This window comes from Benincasa hispida, chromosome 9 (assembly GCF_009727055.1).
Source record: "Benincasa hispida cultivar B227 chromosome 9, ASM972705v1, whole genome shotgun sequence".
In the NCBI taxonomy this organism is placed as follows: domain Eukaryota; kingdom Viridiplantae; phylum Streptophyta; class Magnoliopsida; order Cucurbitales; family Cucurbitaceae; genus Benincasa; species Benincasa hispida.
In genome coordinates this window covers 84,470,849-84,489,589 of record NC_052357.1, presented here as the reverse complement: position 1 = coordinate 84,489,589, position 18,741 = coordinate 84,470,849, and the positions used below count along the sequence as shown (strand labels likewise).

Here is an 18,741-nt window from a genome sequence, read left to right as displayed (position 1 = left end):
TAGTTATTTCAATATTTCAAACGTTTATTGCACTATAAATAAAAGTATACTTTCAAACTTATAAACTTATTTCAATTTGCTCATTTTTAACTTATTTCACTATTAATAAACCCTTTATTTCAAACTTCTATTTCACTAATAATAAAATTATAGTTATTTCATTATTAATAAGTATTACGTTTGTACATTTGAAACGTTTAGTGCACTATAAATAAAAATATAGTTTCAAAACTTATAAACTTATTTGACTTATTTTGGAAACTTATTTTGAAACTTACTAAACTTATAAACTTGTAAACAAAAATGACTTCTCATTAGTGTATTATTTAGTACTTCTTAGACTTATTTTAAAAATCATTCAAAACATATAATTATATTTAGATTAATAAAATGAACAATTAGGATTAATGTTGGATTAATATTTGAAAACATCATAATTAGTTAACAAATTTATAAGTTGTAATGGAAGTAATTAACTGTAACAACCCAAATTTGTACGTATACACTACAGGAAATTAAATGTCAAATGTTAAGCAGGATGAAATTTTATTTAAAGGGGTGGTAAATGTAATACCCTAACCCTAATATAGAAAACAGGAAAAACAAATAAAATATATAATTAAGAATGAAAAATATATAAACTTAATAGGAAAGTTGGGTGGAAATTTAGAATTGGAAAAAAATAAAAAATTTATTAATTATCCAAAAATAACGAATAAGGGGGCAGAATCAGGGAGGATTAATTAGAAGTTGGATGCTAGCTAATTCAGGAGACAAAGGACAGTCGATAAATTTTTGTTTGGGCACTGCTCATTGGAAGAATTGGAGGTGAATTAATTGCCCATGTACTCTTAAAATTTGAAAAAGTGAAAAAGGGGAAGTGGAATCCACAAGTAGTGAAGGCAACCCACGCGTGAACTAGCGAGAGTGGAGAGAAAATTGGAGAGAGCGAGAGTAAAGAGAGTGAGATTCTCAGCGAGACAGTGGGAGAGAGCGAGAGTGAGAGCGAGAGCCAAACCCAGCGAGAAAGCTGGAGAGAGCGAGATTCTAAGAACAGAAAGAGCGAGATTTGGACAGAAGCGTGGATTATGCGTTGAATTTAGCCACGATCTTATAGATTATACATGGAGAACCCTAAAATTGAATACAAACAAAGGTTAAAGAGCTCATGGCAAACGTTAGCCAAAATTAGGTGTCTTATTAAGAGAAATTCTTAAACCTAAGTAATTTTAAAGAAGCCATTTGTAGGATGAGTTGTCACACTGAGAAAGCTGAAAACCACTATAAATAGGACCCTTTGTCGGAAGATTTTAACCCATTCTCAAACAATCTCAATAACAAAGAATCGTGTGAAAGATAAGTGTGAGTGAGGAAGTTCTGTGAGGTTAGAAAGAGATAAAGCTCGGGTGAGGTGTTGCCCAAATTTCCTTCTAGTTTAAGAGGGAAAGCTCTACTGATCAAACCATAAGTAATAATAAGGAATAACTAAGGATCACAATCAAGGTAAAGTAGTTATCTCACTAGTGTTTCATGGTAGTGTACCTTTAATATGTTGCATAATTATGTTATTGTTATGTGCATTACATGTTTAAAATACGTTTATCGACAAGGGACCCATGCATTATGTTTGTTCATAAGATTAAATTTTAATTAGATAAAGGTTATGCTTCTTCAGGGCTAGCAGGGCATGTATGGTTGCACCCCTCTAGACCCCTTCTTTGTCAAGTTTATGCTAGGATAACAGGGTATGTATGGTTGACACCCCTCTAGTCCAATCTTACGTTTATGTTAATGGTTGATGTTGGATGCGACTCTGGGCCTACTGACTGCATGACCCGCTAATCATCAGATGGGTTAGTTTCCGCCTAAGTCCTCATCTCTTCTATCAGGCGGAGAAATTTATGTTAGAAGCATAACCGACCACCACATGTTATTATATGTTTTCGGTTCCATCATATTTTCAGAACATGTTGCATATGATCGTGCATTTGTCACTACCCTATGTGAAGAACTACTTACTGGTATATTATATACTTCATCCTATTTTTAACAGACTTTGTTAGGTAAGGACACAGCGTAGGTGGCAGAACTGGACGTCGCTCAAATAGCCAACCATCAAACTCACTATTATAGGCATATGAATTTTTGTATCACTACGCTAGTGTTTTATGGATCCTGGTGTTTTGTAAAATAAACTTTTTATATAGTTTTCTACTTAATTAATAAAATCTTAGATATGTTCTTTTGAGATTTTTACCAAAACTCATCTCCTAATAGAAAAGTCTGAGCATGCATGTCGTAGCGGTCAGACCATAATATGTAAGGATCCGGTCATTACATTAACAAAGTTCTAAGTTCAAATTCTTTTGATTGTGAAAATGTAGGGATTTCATTATTAAAATTATAAGTTTGATACTGTGTTCATAATTTAATATACTTTTGATAATGGAAGATGTAAATTAATATAATTTCGATAAAACTTGTGATTGAAATGAATTCATTTGATAGAAGATGTAAATTGATACAAACCAAAATTTAACAATACAATATAATATTTTTCTAATAACTTTGTGTTCGACATAGTCTTCTTCAAATAATGGTGGGGGGGGGAAGGAAATCCCACATTCTCACAAGGGAGACAATGTGGGAAAATGTCCAACATACAAGTCCAAAATACATAACAATGATACATTTGAAGTAAACAGTCCTTAACAAGTAGAAGAAAGAAAGAATAGACAGTAACGAAGATCATACCTTTGTTTATGTTCGAAGTGAGCGATGGTGAAGATAGTCCACAACTAGGGAGCAGAATAATCGGTTGACGTCCTAACAAAAACAAGAAAATGTTAGCGACATATCTTAATTCAATTATAAGAAAAGAATGAAGCATACCTTATATGGATGGAATAAGTTGAGGTTAGAGGTGGAAGAAGGAAACAAAGTATACTGCAATAGCCAAACAATACATACTAGAATTGAAAATCGATTTAAGAGAAAGTTGAAATAAAAAGGAAGGTTTGGGGACTTACCAACACAGTTTACCAAAGAGTCTATGGAGAAGTCTAAAAAAATATGAACATAGATTGGGATATGAGTAGAACATCAATAAATAGAATTGGTTAGAAAGGTTAGGTAACAACCCTCCGAGGGGATAGTCGTTGAAAAGACAACTAGCTAATGCCACCTAAAAATGACAAACAAGCACAACATAGGAATCTCACGGTCCAACCTAATTGAAGAGACCGTAGGATGTGTTGTTCTCCCAGTTACTATGAACAACTTCCCCTATTCACTTTGATATTTACCCATGCAAACACTTTCCAAATGGAGGTCACTCCCAGGGTGACTCGAAGTCGAGCATGAATCTCACAATATGAACCTTTAGGGACGTGGGAGCTAAAAATAATATATCATATATATTACTAATTTCCCATAAAGTGTTCTATTTGTTGTGGGTAAATATTTATTTAGGTATATTTCGGTAAATAAATACAACTTAAGTCTAGGTGTTTATCCAAGTATGACGTTTATATTTGGATTTAACCTACAATGTCTAAGTGATAAAACTCGTAGTTTGTAAAATGATAAACATTTTCTATAATCAATAAACTTATTATTAATTTCATAAATTTTATGAAAGCCTAAATCCAATAAATTAAGACCCATGACTATTGTATGAGTACTTGAACTTTATGTGGAGACATAAGAGTGGATCAGGTTCGACTAAATAGTCAAAATGATCTATGGTACATGAATAAGGTTGGGTACCTTATTCTGGTAACACCATTGGATGCAGCCTACTTTGTAGTTGTTACAAAGAGTTGTAAAGTGCTACATATGATGTGATCCTAATTCATACATATTATGACATGAAGAGTGGGGATATCCTATGTAATGAGTTTGCATAAGATCAGGACCAAGAAATAAGTCACTCTTACTTTATAACGTTGTTTACTGTATAAGACTGACTATTTCACCTAGATGACCTCGGTAACTCGATCTTAATCTTGAGCTAACTATGAACTCCTATTTATTCGGGATTGCCCTTAGAGTTGAATAGGTGAGGGTTGGCTCAACAACGTCGACTCAATAAAACTTCTATTTTAGGGGTAAGACTGAATAGATAACTGGGGACATAGGGTGCAAGATGGAGTTCACGCCTATTTAATTTAGGGATAGGAGAAAGGTTGTTCTTTCAAGTACTGAATCCAGGTCTTGAACAAGGAGCCCCATCCTCTCAATGGGCTGAGAGAGTTTGGTTTAGTGATTGGATCACAAACCAGTTGTTCATTAGAGGATCAGTAGGGACTTGAGGAATAAGATGTAATCTCGGAGGTAAAACAGATATTTGACTCAGTTATTATTACGAACAACCTGTGAAGGATCGACTTGTTGATTATGGTTAAATCATATGGACATAATATATCTACAGTGAGGGGAGTGCAACTATGGGCTTTAATGGAGTGATCCATTAGTTAACAATGGGGATTAATCTGATCTAATGAGTTTAGCCAATTAATCTCGGATCGTTGGAGCCCATGATCTGTAGGTCCGCAAGGTCCCCTTACTAGCTCGTAACGGACTAGCTTTAGAATAACGTGATAAGTTAATTTGAATCGTTTAAATTAGAATTAAGGGAATTAGTAATTATAAGAGATATAATTACGTGTTTAATTTGAGAGTTAAACGGAATAGAAGAATTTATATATTTAAATATAATTTAAATATATAAAGATGGATATGTGTAAAAATTATTTTAATATTTGATATTAAATTAATTAGTTTTATTTAAAAATTAATTTATGAAATTAATTACATTTTTCAATTTTTAAAATCAAAATGTATTTTGGAAAATCATTTTTGATTTTATGATAAAATTGAAAAATTAGAAAACAAAACACAAAATGGAAAAAATTTGTTTTTCATTATCCATCACCTAAGTAGCTCACACAAATAGCATTCTCTTTGCCTTGTTTTCTCCAAGCATGAGCTGCAACTCATGCAACTCTCTCTTTTGCATGTTGATATGCAATATAACGAAGAGTCTGGAGTGGTTTTTTGGGCATGCTAGAGAATTTCAGAGAAAATTTGGGTTGAAGAAAGGGTTCTTCACCAAGATTGTTGTTGTGAGCTTTTCTCCTTCATCCCTTGATTCAAGCTTGTTTTGAGTCCCACGACTTAATCTAGAACAAGAGAATAGTGGGGAAGATCTTGAGTGGTCTACAACAAAATTTGGAGAAGATAGCAGCTGGAGAAGAAGCTTTGAAGAAGTTCTATAAGAGGTATATCTTGAAACTCACTTGTTTTTTTGCAAGAGCATTCTTTATATTTTTGCCAAAATTAGTGAATTAGAGTACTTAGATGATCCTTGTGCTTCCGTTGTTGCTAATACAATCCTACATTTATTTCCGCACATTGCTCACGTATGCTCATAAAACCGGGTTAACAATGCTCAAGAACCAACTAAAATCCCTAGGTAGCAGATATTCCATAAACTGTCAACTTAAGTACCTTTAGCCTCAGACAGGATTTCACCTAGGTGAGTTTGTAACCATAGTTTTACAAAATAACAACCTATTTTAACTAATTAAAATAAGTTGTTGTTTGTTAACCCTAACGTAGCATGTATCTTATCTTTGTTATGATTTTAATATCTAATTCATTTTATAACACTTTATAAAACTATAGATATGCTAATCAATCTATAATATTGATAAAGTATTTCACAATTTAATATAACAAATTATATTAAACACATGAAACCCTAAATCATGCATACTATATATTATAATAAATTATAACATACTTTCAATGCACGATACATGCTTCCTATGGTGGGATTTTAAATCTACATGACATACATTATGCACATACAAGATTTATTTAATTATAACATACATTCATAATGCGCAAATAATTAAACACACACTGATATGGACTAGTTTTGGCATCCTAAGCAAATAACAAGTTAATTATTACAAGAATAATTCAAAAACTGCTTTGAACTGCCACTGGACCGTTCGAACCGAACCTCCAAGGCACTAAATAGGGCTAAATCAGATCTTAGGCAGCTGAATCGAACCATTTAGAGTCAAACCAGATCAAAACCAAAACCCTTGATCCACTAAAACTTGCACGATCCATGACTATTACATGAGTACTTGAACTTTATAAGGACCGCCCGATCCAATTGATGATGTTGACATTCAACATGCATAAGCAATTAAGATCCTCAACACTTTAACTATATTAGTTTTAGAGAATAAGCATGCATGTATAAGGAAAAACATAAATGGGGTTTAGTTATACAACCTTTGAAGAATCTCTTCAATTGATGCAATCTCTGTTGGGTTTTATGTCTTAAAACTTGTGGTTTGTAAACAATAAAACTTATTATGAAAATTCAATAAGTTGTTATGAATATATGATTGCTTATTTCGTTTTAGAAATAAATCCAATAAACTAAAAGATCCATGACTATTACATGAGTACTTGAACTTTATCTGGAGACATAAAAGTGGATCAGGTTCGAGTAAATAGTTAAAATGATCTATAGTATACGAATGAGATTGAATGCCTTATTCTGGTAACACTATTGGATGCGACCCACTATGGAGTTGTTACAAGGAGTTGTAAAGTGCTATAGACGATGTGGTCCTAATTTGTACATGTTATGACATGAGGAGTGGGGGCGTCCTGTACAATGAGTTTGTACAAGATTGGACCATGAAATTAGTCACTCTTACTTTATAACGCTGTTTACTATTTAAGACTGACTATTTCAAAGCGATGACCTAGGTAACTTGACCTTAATTTTGAGCTAACTATAAACTCCTGTTTATTCATGATTTTCCTTAGATTTACATAGGTGAGGGTTGGTTCAACAACGACGACTCAATAAACCTCCATTTCAAGGGTAAGACCGTGTAGATAGCTAGGGACATAGGATGGAAGATGGAATTCACTCCTACCCACTTTCAGAGATAGTAGAGAGGTTGTTCCCTTAAGTGCTGACTCTAGGTCTTGAACAAGGGGCCCACCTTCTCATTGGCCCAAGAGGGACTCGGTTTGTTGATTGGATCACAAACCATTTGTTCATTAGAGGATCAATGGGACTTAAGGAACAAGAGATAATTTTGAGAGTAGAACAAACATTTGACCCAACCGTTATTACGAACAACCTGTGAAGGGTTAACTTACTAATCATGGTTATATCGAGTGGACATAATATATCTATAGTGAGTGGAGTACAACTATGGGCTTTAAAGGAGTGACCCATTAGTTAACGAATGAGGGTTAATTCAGTGTAAAGAGTTTAGCTAATTAATCTTGGATCGTTGGAGCCCATGATCTGTAGGTCCACGAGGTCCCCCTACTAGCTCGTAAATGGATTAGCTTTAGAGTAATGTGATAAGTTAATTTGAAACGTTCAAATTAGAATTAAGGAAATTAGTAATTATATGAGATATAATTACACGTTAATTTTGGAATTAAACGAAAGTGGAGAATCAATTAATATTTAAATATGCTTTAAATATTAAATTCATGAATAGGGATTCATGATGGTGGAATTTGTGTAAAATTAATTTAATATTTGATATTAATTAATTAGAATTAATTAAATTATTTAATTAATTAANAACTATGGACTTTAGTGGAGTGACCCATTAGTTAACGAATAGGGGATAATTTGGTGTAAAGAGTTTAGCCAATTAATCTCGGATCATTGGAGCCCATGATCTGTAGGTCCACGAGGTCCCCCTACTAGCTCGTAAATGGATTAGCCTTAAAGCAACGTGATAAGTTAATTTGAAACGTTCAAATTAGAATTAAAGGAATTAGTAATTATATGAGATATAATTACACGTTTAATTTTGAAATTAAATGGAATTAGAGAATCAATTAATATTTAAATATGATTTAAATATTAAATTCATTAATAGGGATTCATGATGGTGAAATTTGTACAAAATTAATTTAATATTTGATATTAAATTGATTAGAATCAATTAAATTATTTAATTAATTATTTATTATTAATTTTATTAGAAAATTAATTTATGAAATTAATTTTGTAAAATTAATAAAGTTTTTAATTTTGAAAACTAAATTGATTTTAGAAATTAATTTATAAAACACAAATTGAAAAAGATTGGAAAATGAAAAGTGGGAGAATTCCACTTTCTTTAACCAAGGAGCTCACTCAAAGACCACTTCTTCTTGCTTCAATCTTCCAAGCATGAGTTGCTCTTTATACAACCTTCTTCTTTGCATGAATGTCCTGCAATAAATAGAGAAGATTGAAGTGGAAATTGTTAATGCAAATCTGTTGCACTTGTTGAAGTTTTGTTGAAAACTAGTGAGGTTGAAGAAGGTGTTCTTCAAGTTTCTGCAGTGAGTTTCTTCTCCAAATTCCCTTCATTCAAACTTATTTTTGTTGGAAATGTCCTAGAACTCGCAGTTCGTGTTAAACATTCTATTTATCAATAATAACAAGTTGTTGATTTTGCATTCTATTATGAAAATCCAATAAATATATCCATGGCTATAGTCTGAATACTTTAACTTTATGAGGTAACATAAACAAGATCAAGTTAACAGTATATAGCCTAAATGGTTTAATAAGTATATGGATGAAATTGGGTATCTCATCCTGGTAACACTATTTGATGCGACTCACTTTGTAGTTGTTACAAAGAGTTGTAAAGTGCTACAAACGATGTGATCCACAGATCGTTCATGTTGAGAAATGCGAGTATGGGCATCCTATGCAATGAGTTTGCATATAGACTGGACCACGAAAATAGTCAATTTTCTTTATAACGACCGTTTACTATTAAAATTGATTATTTCATTTATTAAGTAACATAGGTTAACTCGATCTTAATCCTGAGCTAACTATGAACTCCTGTTTGTTCGGGATTATCCTTTGATCTGCAAACGGTGAGAGTAGTCCAACAATACTGCTCAATAAGCCTCCCATTTTGGGGATAAGACTAGAAGAATAGCTAAGGACATAGCCTTGCAAGATGGAATTCGCTCCTACCCAATTTAGGGTTAGCAGATAGGTTGTTCTCTTAAGTATTGATTCCAGGTCTTGAAAAATCAGGGTTATGCCTGCTCATGATAGAGAAAGGACTTAATTCACAGGTATTATGGATCAAAATTGTTCATTAGAGGGTCAGTGGGAACTTAAGAAACAAGATGTATTCACAGGGGTAGAACGGTTATCTTAACCCACCTGTGATTATGAACAACCTGTGAAGGATCAACTTATTGATTATGGTTATATCTAGTGGACATAATATATCTACAGTGAGGGAGTTCAACTATGGGTTATAGTGGAGTCACTCATTAGTTAATTAATGGGAGTTAATTCGACCTAATGAGTTTAGTCGATTAATCTCAGATCGTTGAAGCCCATGATTTGTAGGTCCACGAGGTCCCCTTATTAGCTCGTAAATGGATAAGCTTTAGAGAAGCTTGATAAGTTAATTTGAAACGTTCAAATTAGAATTAAATGGAATGGGAGAATCTATATTTAAATATGATTTAAATATATGAAGATGAATTTGTGTAAAAATTAATTTAATATTTGATATTAAATTAATTAGAATTATTTAAATGATTATTTAAATAATTATGTATTAATTTTATTAGAAAATTAATTTTACAAAATTAATAATTTTTTCAGTTTTAAAATCAAAATTGATTTTGAATTCTTATTTTATGAAAATAGAGAAGTTGGAAAATGCACAAAATGGAAAAGTGGCTTTTTCCATTATCATATTCAACTTGCTCACACAAACATCACTCACCTTGGCTTAAATTACTCCAAGCATGAGCTGCATCCCATGTAGTGATTTTCTTTGCATGTTCATCTGCAATAAATAAAGAAGATGAGAGTGGAATTGAGGCATGTATTTAAAGAGATTTTACTGAAAATTTCGGGTTGAAGAAAGAGTTCTTCAAAACAAACGGTGCAGTGAGCTTCTCCTTAGTTATCCGTTGCTTCAAGTTGTTCTTGAGTCCCACAACTCGTTCTAAAGCACCAAGAGGATAGTGGGGAAGATCTTGAGGTAGTTTACGGTGAGTTTTGGAGAAAACAACTGCTGAGGAACAAGATCTTGAAGAGTTTTACAAAGGTATGACTTCAAACCCTCTTATATTAGATAAGCACGTTTTAGTTTCTGCCAAAATTAGAATTTGAATGCTTAATGATCCTTGTTGCTTCCGCTGCATATTGATACACTCTTACGATTTTGAGTCCCACAACTCAATCTAAGGCTCCAAGAGAATAGTAGGGAATATCTTGAGGTGGTTCACAACAAGATTTGGAGAAGATTTGCAGCTGAATTCGAGATTAAAAAGGTTCTACAAAGGTATGTTTTAAAACCCTCTCGTTATTGTATGAGCATGCTTTATTTATAGCAAAAAATAATAAATTAAACTGCTTATTGATCCTTGTTGCTTCTGCTGCATGTTGGTATACTCCTACAATCTCCAACTGAAATCACCTCACCAATTCCTTGTAGACCACCACAAGTGTCTTCCCTACTATTCTTTAGCCTTAGATTGGATGGTGGAATCTAAAAAGAGGTTGAATTTAGGAAATTTGGAGAGTATATCAGTTTTGAGCTATTCTTCTTCTAATTCTCCTTCAAATTACCTAGATTCATGAAGTTCTTCAGTTCATTCAACATTTGATTTTATAGAGAAACGTCATGCAACACAATTGCACAAAAATTTGACGCCAAAACCTCCTTTAATTTGAGTGGGAAATGAGTGTTACACATAGTGGGAGAAGGAGGAAAACCCACTCACCCTTTTTCATTAGGTCATCGAATTGAAATAGTCAATTTTAATAGTAAACGTTGTTATAAAGAAAAGTGATTATTCCGTGGTCCAGTCTTATGTAAATATCTTTTGCAAGGCTCTCTCCTAATGATCGATGTTCTGACGATTGTTTTAGGCATTAGGAGAGTCCATTTTTCTTGTAGTGAATTTAGATCGGGATTGACTTCCTAAAATATTAATTAAATTAATATGACATTTTATATTAATTCAATTAAACAAACAAAATACTTAATGATTACAAATAATAATTAAACAACTGAAGAAAATCACTATTGAATCACTTGGAAGCCTCGAACTGTCGGTTTGGACCGAAAACAAAAGTAAAATGCTAGGGGCCAGGGATAAAGAAATATCACCACAACAAAAAGGTATCTAAGGGTTAGAGATAAACAAGTGCCACATGACAAAATAACAAAGAGCAGGAGGTCAGAGATAAACAAATGCCATCACAACAAAATAAAACGTTGTAGGCCAGGGATAAACAAGCACCACCAAAGCAAAAAAGTGTCATGGGCCAAAGATAAACAATGCCACATTCTACGTAATTTTCAAACACAATCCGATTGAGCACCCTACATTGTTCATTAATCAAATTGCACGTTTTGATTACAGATTTGGATGCGGGCCCCACAGTTTATTACGATTACAGAACATAAGTAAACAACTATAAATATAATCAAATATGATCCCTTTTTTTTATTAGTGATAAGTAGGATGCACAGAAATTAGTCCATCTTAGATGCACCCAAATATTACAAAAAAGAAATGTATGCAATGAGTGTCTATCTTAGCTAAAAAAGCATGTAATAAGATCTCATCAAAACATACTTCAAATTTCAAACTTTTATTAGGTCGTAATATAGAATTTTTTTATATGTTTTGTTCAAAGTGTTTGGTTTGATACAGAGTATATAAGTAAGAGTAAATCTATCTTCAATAATATGAAACCATTTGAGTGAAATTTAAAAAAAAAATAAGAGAGTTATGCCTAAAGTAGACAATATCATATCAATGTGAAGATATGTCGAAGAATTTGTTGTACTAATAGATAAAAATAAAAATGCAGTTCGGTTCTATGCCTACCTTAGCTATATAAAATTTTATTAATAGGTATCTTAACTTCAAATTTGTGTCTATTTTGTTCAAACTCTAAAAATGTCTAGTAAACCACAACTTTCAATCTTGTGTTCACTACCTCCCTTGCATATTCAAAATTTTAAAAGATTAATTGAAGTTTGAGACTAAATTTATAATTAAGTTAACGATTTCGAAAGTAAAATAATTTGGTACATCCTAAGTGACTCATTTTTCTGTAACCTATGAAGTGTCCGACCACAAATTGTGTTATCACACTTTCTTTTCTCTAAAAACCATATCTTTTTTATATTTATCCTTAAAATGCATGGGAATGGTAGAGTCTATACACCACCCAAATATTACTAATTCCAAAATTGAATGGCGAGTGTTTTATTTTATAATGTGAAAATGAATAACAGAGACCAAATTGGGATAGCGAGTCTTCATTTTACTAATGTAACAGATTATATGAAGTGGTAGTAGCTTCCATGAATTCGCCATCAGTCTCGAGAGAAGCCATGAAATGAGGCGGAAGGCAGATCTCCAATTCTATACTTCCTCCTCCTTCGGATCCTGGATAACACGTTACAATCCCATCAAACTTATGAGCATACCCACTTCGAATTCCCACCGCCTTACCCATTCCAAACACGTTCCCGTACTTGTTGAATCTCGGAGAGCTTCCAATCATCACGCTCAATGGATCAAACATTCCCGCTATTCTGTATATGGACGGACATTCCACCCATTTCTTCACAACATCTCTCACTACATTGTCCTTATGGTTCACCACCGCCTCGTGCAATTTCCACGCCGCCCATCCAACATTGTTTTCCAGCAATTCCTTCACCGTCGCAACTCCTCTTATTGTTTGAATCGAATTCCCGAAGTAATTTTCCGATAAGGGTGGCTCCAATCTTGATCTATTGTTTATTGCCATTATGCAACCGATGGTTTGATCAGGCGGCAGCCCACGGACTCGTGTTATGCATCTCCATACCAATGCAGATAAGGATTGGAAGGAGGAGATTTTGTTGGTTTCGTACTCTGTATTTGCCTTTACTTTCAGTGCCCCCACTGATTTCGATGAAAAGTGGAAGTGCCTTTTGCTGAGTTGGGGTGCTTCGAATCTGTCAATAAATTGATCTGGGTGTGTGAATGGAAGTTTTTGAATTGGGCCATGGCCTTCTGGGAACCACCTTTGGAGGATTGGAGGGCGTGAAATCGAAACATTGTCATCATCTGCTTCAAATATTTCAGACCACATATTGAAGAAATGCCAATAAGAAGTTCCGTCGACGATGCTGTGGTTAATGGAACATCCAATGAAAACACCGTCCAGTAATTCAGTGACCTGAATGGACAGCAACGGCCCGTAATGGCCGTCGTGGTTGACTGCTCTGTCATGGTCAAAGAACGATTCGACAATCAACGGCACATCCGTGGGTGAAAGAACATCGGAAATCGACATGTCGACGCATGCGTGGATGAATTTGGCTCCGGGGCTGTCGTTGCAGTCCACATAAACAAGGCAAGAGCCTTCATCTTCATATGGAATTGTTGCGAGTCGGCCGGCGAGTGGGTAGAAATGAACGAGAGCAATTGAGAGTGAGTGTTTGAGCTTTTGCAAGAGATTATCGATGAATTTGCCGCCATCGTGGAGGGCGGCGGGAGGTTTGGCGTAGAGAAGACCCTTTTGGATGTAATGCATAGACAGCATGGCAAGATCCCATGGGCTAAGGTAATATGGGTGCTTTGATTGTTCAGGAGTGGATTGAGGCTTGATGAAGCAGTATGAGATGTAGTCAATATTTTGGGGATTGGGATTCATATCGTGAATTTTAGTTTATCTTCTGAATTGGTGGATGAATTTAATTTGAGATGCTTGGTTTAAATAAATAAAAAGATATATGAGCTGGTGATTTATTGCTATGGTCAATTTTGAACAGTTCCCCAATTGTAATGGGGTTTGTTGTGGAACAAAAACGTTTCAGAGAAATCCAAAATTGAACCGCCTTTTTTACCAACCACTTCTTTTAATTTTCAAAGGATTTGAAGGTTGGTGGATATGAAAAGAGTTTGGCTCAAGTATAGTAAGAGGTGATGTAAACGAAGATGTTTGTTTTCGTAAGATAAGATGTCATGCTCTAAATTATATCCAAATTAAATATGGATAAAAATAGGTTACAACCTCTAAATAAAAATAAATAAATAAAAGAATGAATTCAACTTCCCTATCTTTATACTATCACAAAGAATGATTAAAGGATATGAATTTTCAATTTAAAGAAAAAAAAGATTAGTGTTTGGTACAAATTTTCATTTTGATTCTTTAAGTCCTAAAAATAAATTTATTTTTATCTTTCTGAACTTTTTGGATTTGTTTTATTTTAATATACCAACTTGAAAAACAAATCACTTAGTCAAACATTTATTTTATTTTTGTTAGTGGATGATGTGACTTGCAAAAACTAAAATAGTTCTCTTTATTTTTATATATTTTTTAAAAATATATCATCAGTTAGAAATAGATATACTTTTAAGAGTTGGAAAAATTAAAGCAATTGTTTTTGTTTGAAATAAAACAAATATTTGAAAATTTGGAAGGAAGGATCAAATCATCTTGGTCTTGTTAAGATTTTTTTTTCCTAGTTTTTATTTGGTTGGTAGGTTTTAAGATGTTTCAGTTTTAGTCTTTAAATTTTGATTTTGATTTTAATTTAGTCCCTAAAATATAAAGTGTAACAATTTTCTTGTTTGAGTTTTGCTTCAATTTGGTTTCTATGTTTCAAGATTTACACTTTTTATTTTTCTTTTTTTCACTAGATACATCTTTGATTTCAATATTAATTAATTTAAAAAAATAAAAAGATTATAATTAATTAAGTTTTATTACTTTTCATCACTATTAAAATTAATTTCAAAATTTCACTTCATAGTTATTTTAAAAATAGTTAATAAACATTAATGTCAAAGATTAAAGTGAGTATTTAGTGAAAATTTGAAGTTAAAAATGTCAAATCTTAGAATCTACTGACCAAATTAAAACAGAACTTAAATTTTAATAATAAAATTGCAATATTTAAAAATTTATGGACTAAATTATAATCCAATTCTAAATTAGAATATTAAAATGTAATATTTGAAAATTTAAGGACGAGACACAAAATTTATAGGGTGAAAAGATATATTTCTCTACAGCTAAAACTTGAAGCTTGGAAGAAAATAGGGTTTAAATTGGCAACCGAGTTAAGAAGACATAGACATCTGGACCCAGTGAAGAAGAAACAGTATATATGCATATCGCACGTGGAAGAAAAATGGAATAGCTCAATTAAAAAATTTGCTTCGTCTGTCTTGTGGTTGATCTTTTGTTGTCTATATAATATGACTATATCAAATGTTTCAACGGCGCTTGAAGCTTCCTGGATACCGAAAAGAGTTGACAAAGCTACGAGGGGATAATGGAAATATATATTGGATAGGTACACAGCATTTTCATTGGATAGGTAAAGAATTGGAAATATATATTGCCTTGCATATGTAAAAATACAGCATTTTTATTGACATTAACGGTATTTTTGGATTGATTAGATAAAATGTGTTCTTCAAAATTCCATTTTCATTTGACACTTTAAAAAAATTGATTAAAATAAGAACAGTCATATATGTTGGTTATATTTTCTTAAAAGTATACAAATTTATTTGGTTTGGTATATTAAAAGTATTCTATTAATATCAAATTATTATAAATGAGAATTATTAAATACTATGAACTAATAATTTAAAAAAACTTTAATTGATCGAGTTTTTTTTAGCACACGATTGATCTAATTAGTCATTAGTATTGATCTTTAGGAGTTGGTCATTGGAGATAATCGATATAGTTAGTCACTGGAGCTGGTAGTTCCTAGAGTTTGTTGTCGAAGGAGGTTGACAGAGTTGGCTATGGAGAGTGGTCCCAAAAGTTGGTCGTTAAGGATGGCCACTAGAGTTGGTTGTGATGGTTGCCAGAGATAGTTGTTGGTGATGGTTACCAGAATTGATCGTCGAGGGATGTCGTTGGAGTGGGTGTCGGGAGTGGTCACCAAAGGTGATTTTTGTAAAAAAAAAAAAAAAAAAAATCATTGCCAGAGTAGGTGGCAAAAATGGTCGCCTTAGGGTAATGGTATCACTGTCTATGATACTTTTGGAAGGTACCAACGTGCAGTGGAAGAAACCAAGATCCATAAGCACTCTAATTCATTAATTTTGGCAGAAAAGAAAACATGCTTCAACAAAAAGAAATGGGTTTCATGACATACCTTTGAAGAACTTCCTCTAAGCTTCGATTCAGCTGCAAATCTCCACAGGATCTTGTTGTAGACCACCCGGCTAAGATCTTCCCTAATATCCTCTTGAAGCTCAAAATTGAGTAGTGAGACTCAAAATAAGCTGAAATTAAGGGAATTTGGAGAAGCTCACAGCAGCAATCATGTAGAAGAACACCCTTATTCTCTCCAATTTTTCTCAAAGTTTTGTTCAGTTGCACTTCTCCAAGACACTCCAAAATCTTCTATATATTGCCGACATTCATGAAAAGAAGTTTGTTGCATGAGATGCACATCATGCTTGGAGTTAATGAAAAGTTAAATGGGTTGTTGGAGAGCTAGTTCATGGAGTAAATGGAAAATCAATTTTTCCAACTTTGTGTTTTTCTTTTCTTTTTCAATTTTATCAAAACTGATTTCAAAAATCAATTTTATTTAATAAAACTGAAAATATTATTAATTTTACAAAATTAATTTTCTTTAATAAAATTAACAAATAATTATTTAAACAATTTAAATAATTTCAATTAATTTAATATCAAGTATTAAATTAATTTTTAACACAATTCCATCTTCAAATATTTAAATCATATTTAAATGTTATTTCTCAAAATTCATTTAATTCTAATTTGAACATTTCAAATTAACTTATCACGCTATTCTAGAGCTTATCCATTTACAAGCTAGTAGAAGGACCTTGCGGACCTACAGATCATGGGCTCCAACGATCCGAGATTAATCGGCTAAACTCATTAGACCTATCTAACCCCTATTCGTTAACTAATGGGTGATTCCACTAAAGCCCATAGCTGAACTCCTCTCACTGTAGATATATTATGTCCACTCAATATAACCATGATTAGTTAACCCTTTACAGATTGCTCGTAATAACGACTGGGTCGAATCTCTGTTTTACCCTCGAAATTACCTCTTGTTCCTTAAGTTCCATCGATCCCCTATTGAACAATTGATTTGTGATCCAATCAACAAATCGAATCCCTCTCAGGCCAATGAGAGGGTGAGGCCTCTTGTTTAAGACCCATAATCAGCACTTGAAGAGAACAACATCTCTACTAACCCTAATCGGGTAGGAGTGAATTCCCTCTTGTACCCTATGTTCCCAGCTATTCATCCGGTCTTATCCCCAAAATGGTAAGCTTATTGAGCAGAGGCAATTGGTCTGCTCTCATCTTTTGCAGATCAAAAATTAGCTGAGGACACCTCTCTCCTGTAATGCCCTCGCTGTTCACACTGATAGCAGAAATTCTACCCCTCACAACACTATCCTAAGTGATGTTTACCACAACTGGCACACTGAGGCTTCCTATCTGTACTAGCGACAGCCTCTCCTATCTGCCCTGATCTGGATTCCCCAGTTGTCTGAAAATGGCTAGGGAATGAAACTTACCGTATCGATTTGACCTATGGACGAAGACGCAAGCAGTTTTATGTCTATTACCTGTTCTTTCTCCCGCTTTCAAAAGATGAGTAAGGGACGGGGTGGGAAAGGGCCTAGAAGTGCCTACTACTACTCCTAATAATTATATAGTGTCACTTTGATTGCTGAATCTCTGTCTACTTCTCCTTTATTGACTTCCCGCTATACTGCCCTGAGAAGTCATTTGCCCACTGAAGCGGGGCTTAAAATCTTTTCTGCCAGACACCCCTGGAGTAAATCTCCACTTGTCTCCTCTATGAAGGGTTCGTAGTGGAAGCGGATCGTCCTAACTTTCGCAAATTTTACAAAACGTAAAATTTTACCTACATTATGCATCTAAAATAGAAATTTACAACATGTTAGAAAAAAAAAGAATTACAGAAATTAAAATACGGTTTAGAACCCATACCTTTGAAAAACGATTCTTCAAATGAATCCCTTAAAAGAACCCTCTGTCTTCCTTGTATCTTTCTTTTTCACACAGAAAGAAGAAGAAAATTGACTCTCGCCACTTACGTGATGTGGAGAGAAAAGAGGGGGAAGAGAGTTACAACTCCCTCCCATTAATTATTTCAAAAAATAATTAAATTAAATAAACTTAAACTTAATATTTTGATAAATAATTTAATATAATATTTATATGATAACACTTTATCATAATATATATAATATATAGATATATATAATATAATATATATTATATATTAAACTATATGTTATATCAAATATAACATATAACCTATAGTTTATATATTGTATCAAATACAACATAACACTATAAAGTTTCTTTTCTCTCAGCAATTACATTTAATTTAAACCAATTTACATTAAATTTAACAATATGAATCCAATTCATATAATTAATATTTGAATAATATTAAAATATATATTTCCTCTCATTAGTATTATAATGCATCAAATACATTATAGTAGTTATATCATATATAACTAAAATTTAATTGATTATATCATATATAATCAATTCCCTCAATTAATTTGAACAATTCAAATTAATCCAAAAACTTATTCTCATTAAATCCCGTTAAGATATTGAGGGGA

General features: G+C 32.9%; 1 protein-coding gene across 1 annotated transcript; it reads right to left on the bottom strand.

The window, feature by feature from the left end:
- Nucleotides 1-12,103: 12,103 nt before the first annotated feature.
- On the bottom strand, nt 12,104-13,846 carry LOC120086400 (uncharacterized acetyltransferase At3g50280-like). The gene has a single exon (XM_039043030.1). It carries the CDS (start codon nt 13,763-13,765, stop codon nt 12,386-12,388), a length of 1,380 nt encoding a protein of 459 aa, XP_038898958.1. The 5' UTR covers nt 13,766-13,846; the 3' UTR covers nt 12,104-12,385.
- Nucleotides 13,847-18,741: the final 4,895 nt, after the last annotated feature.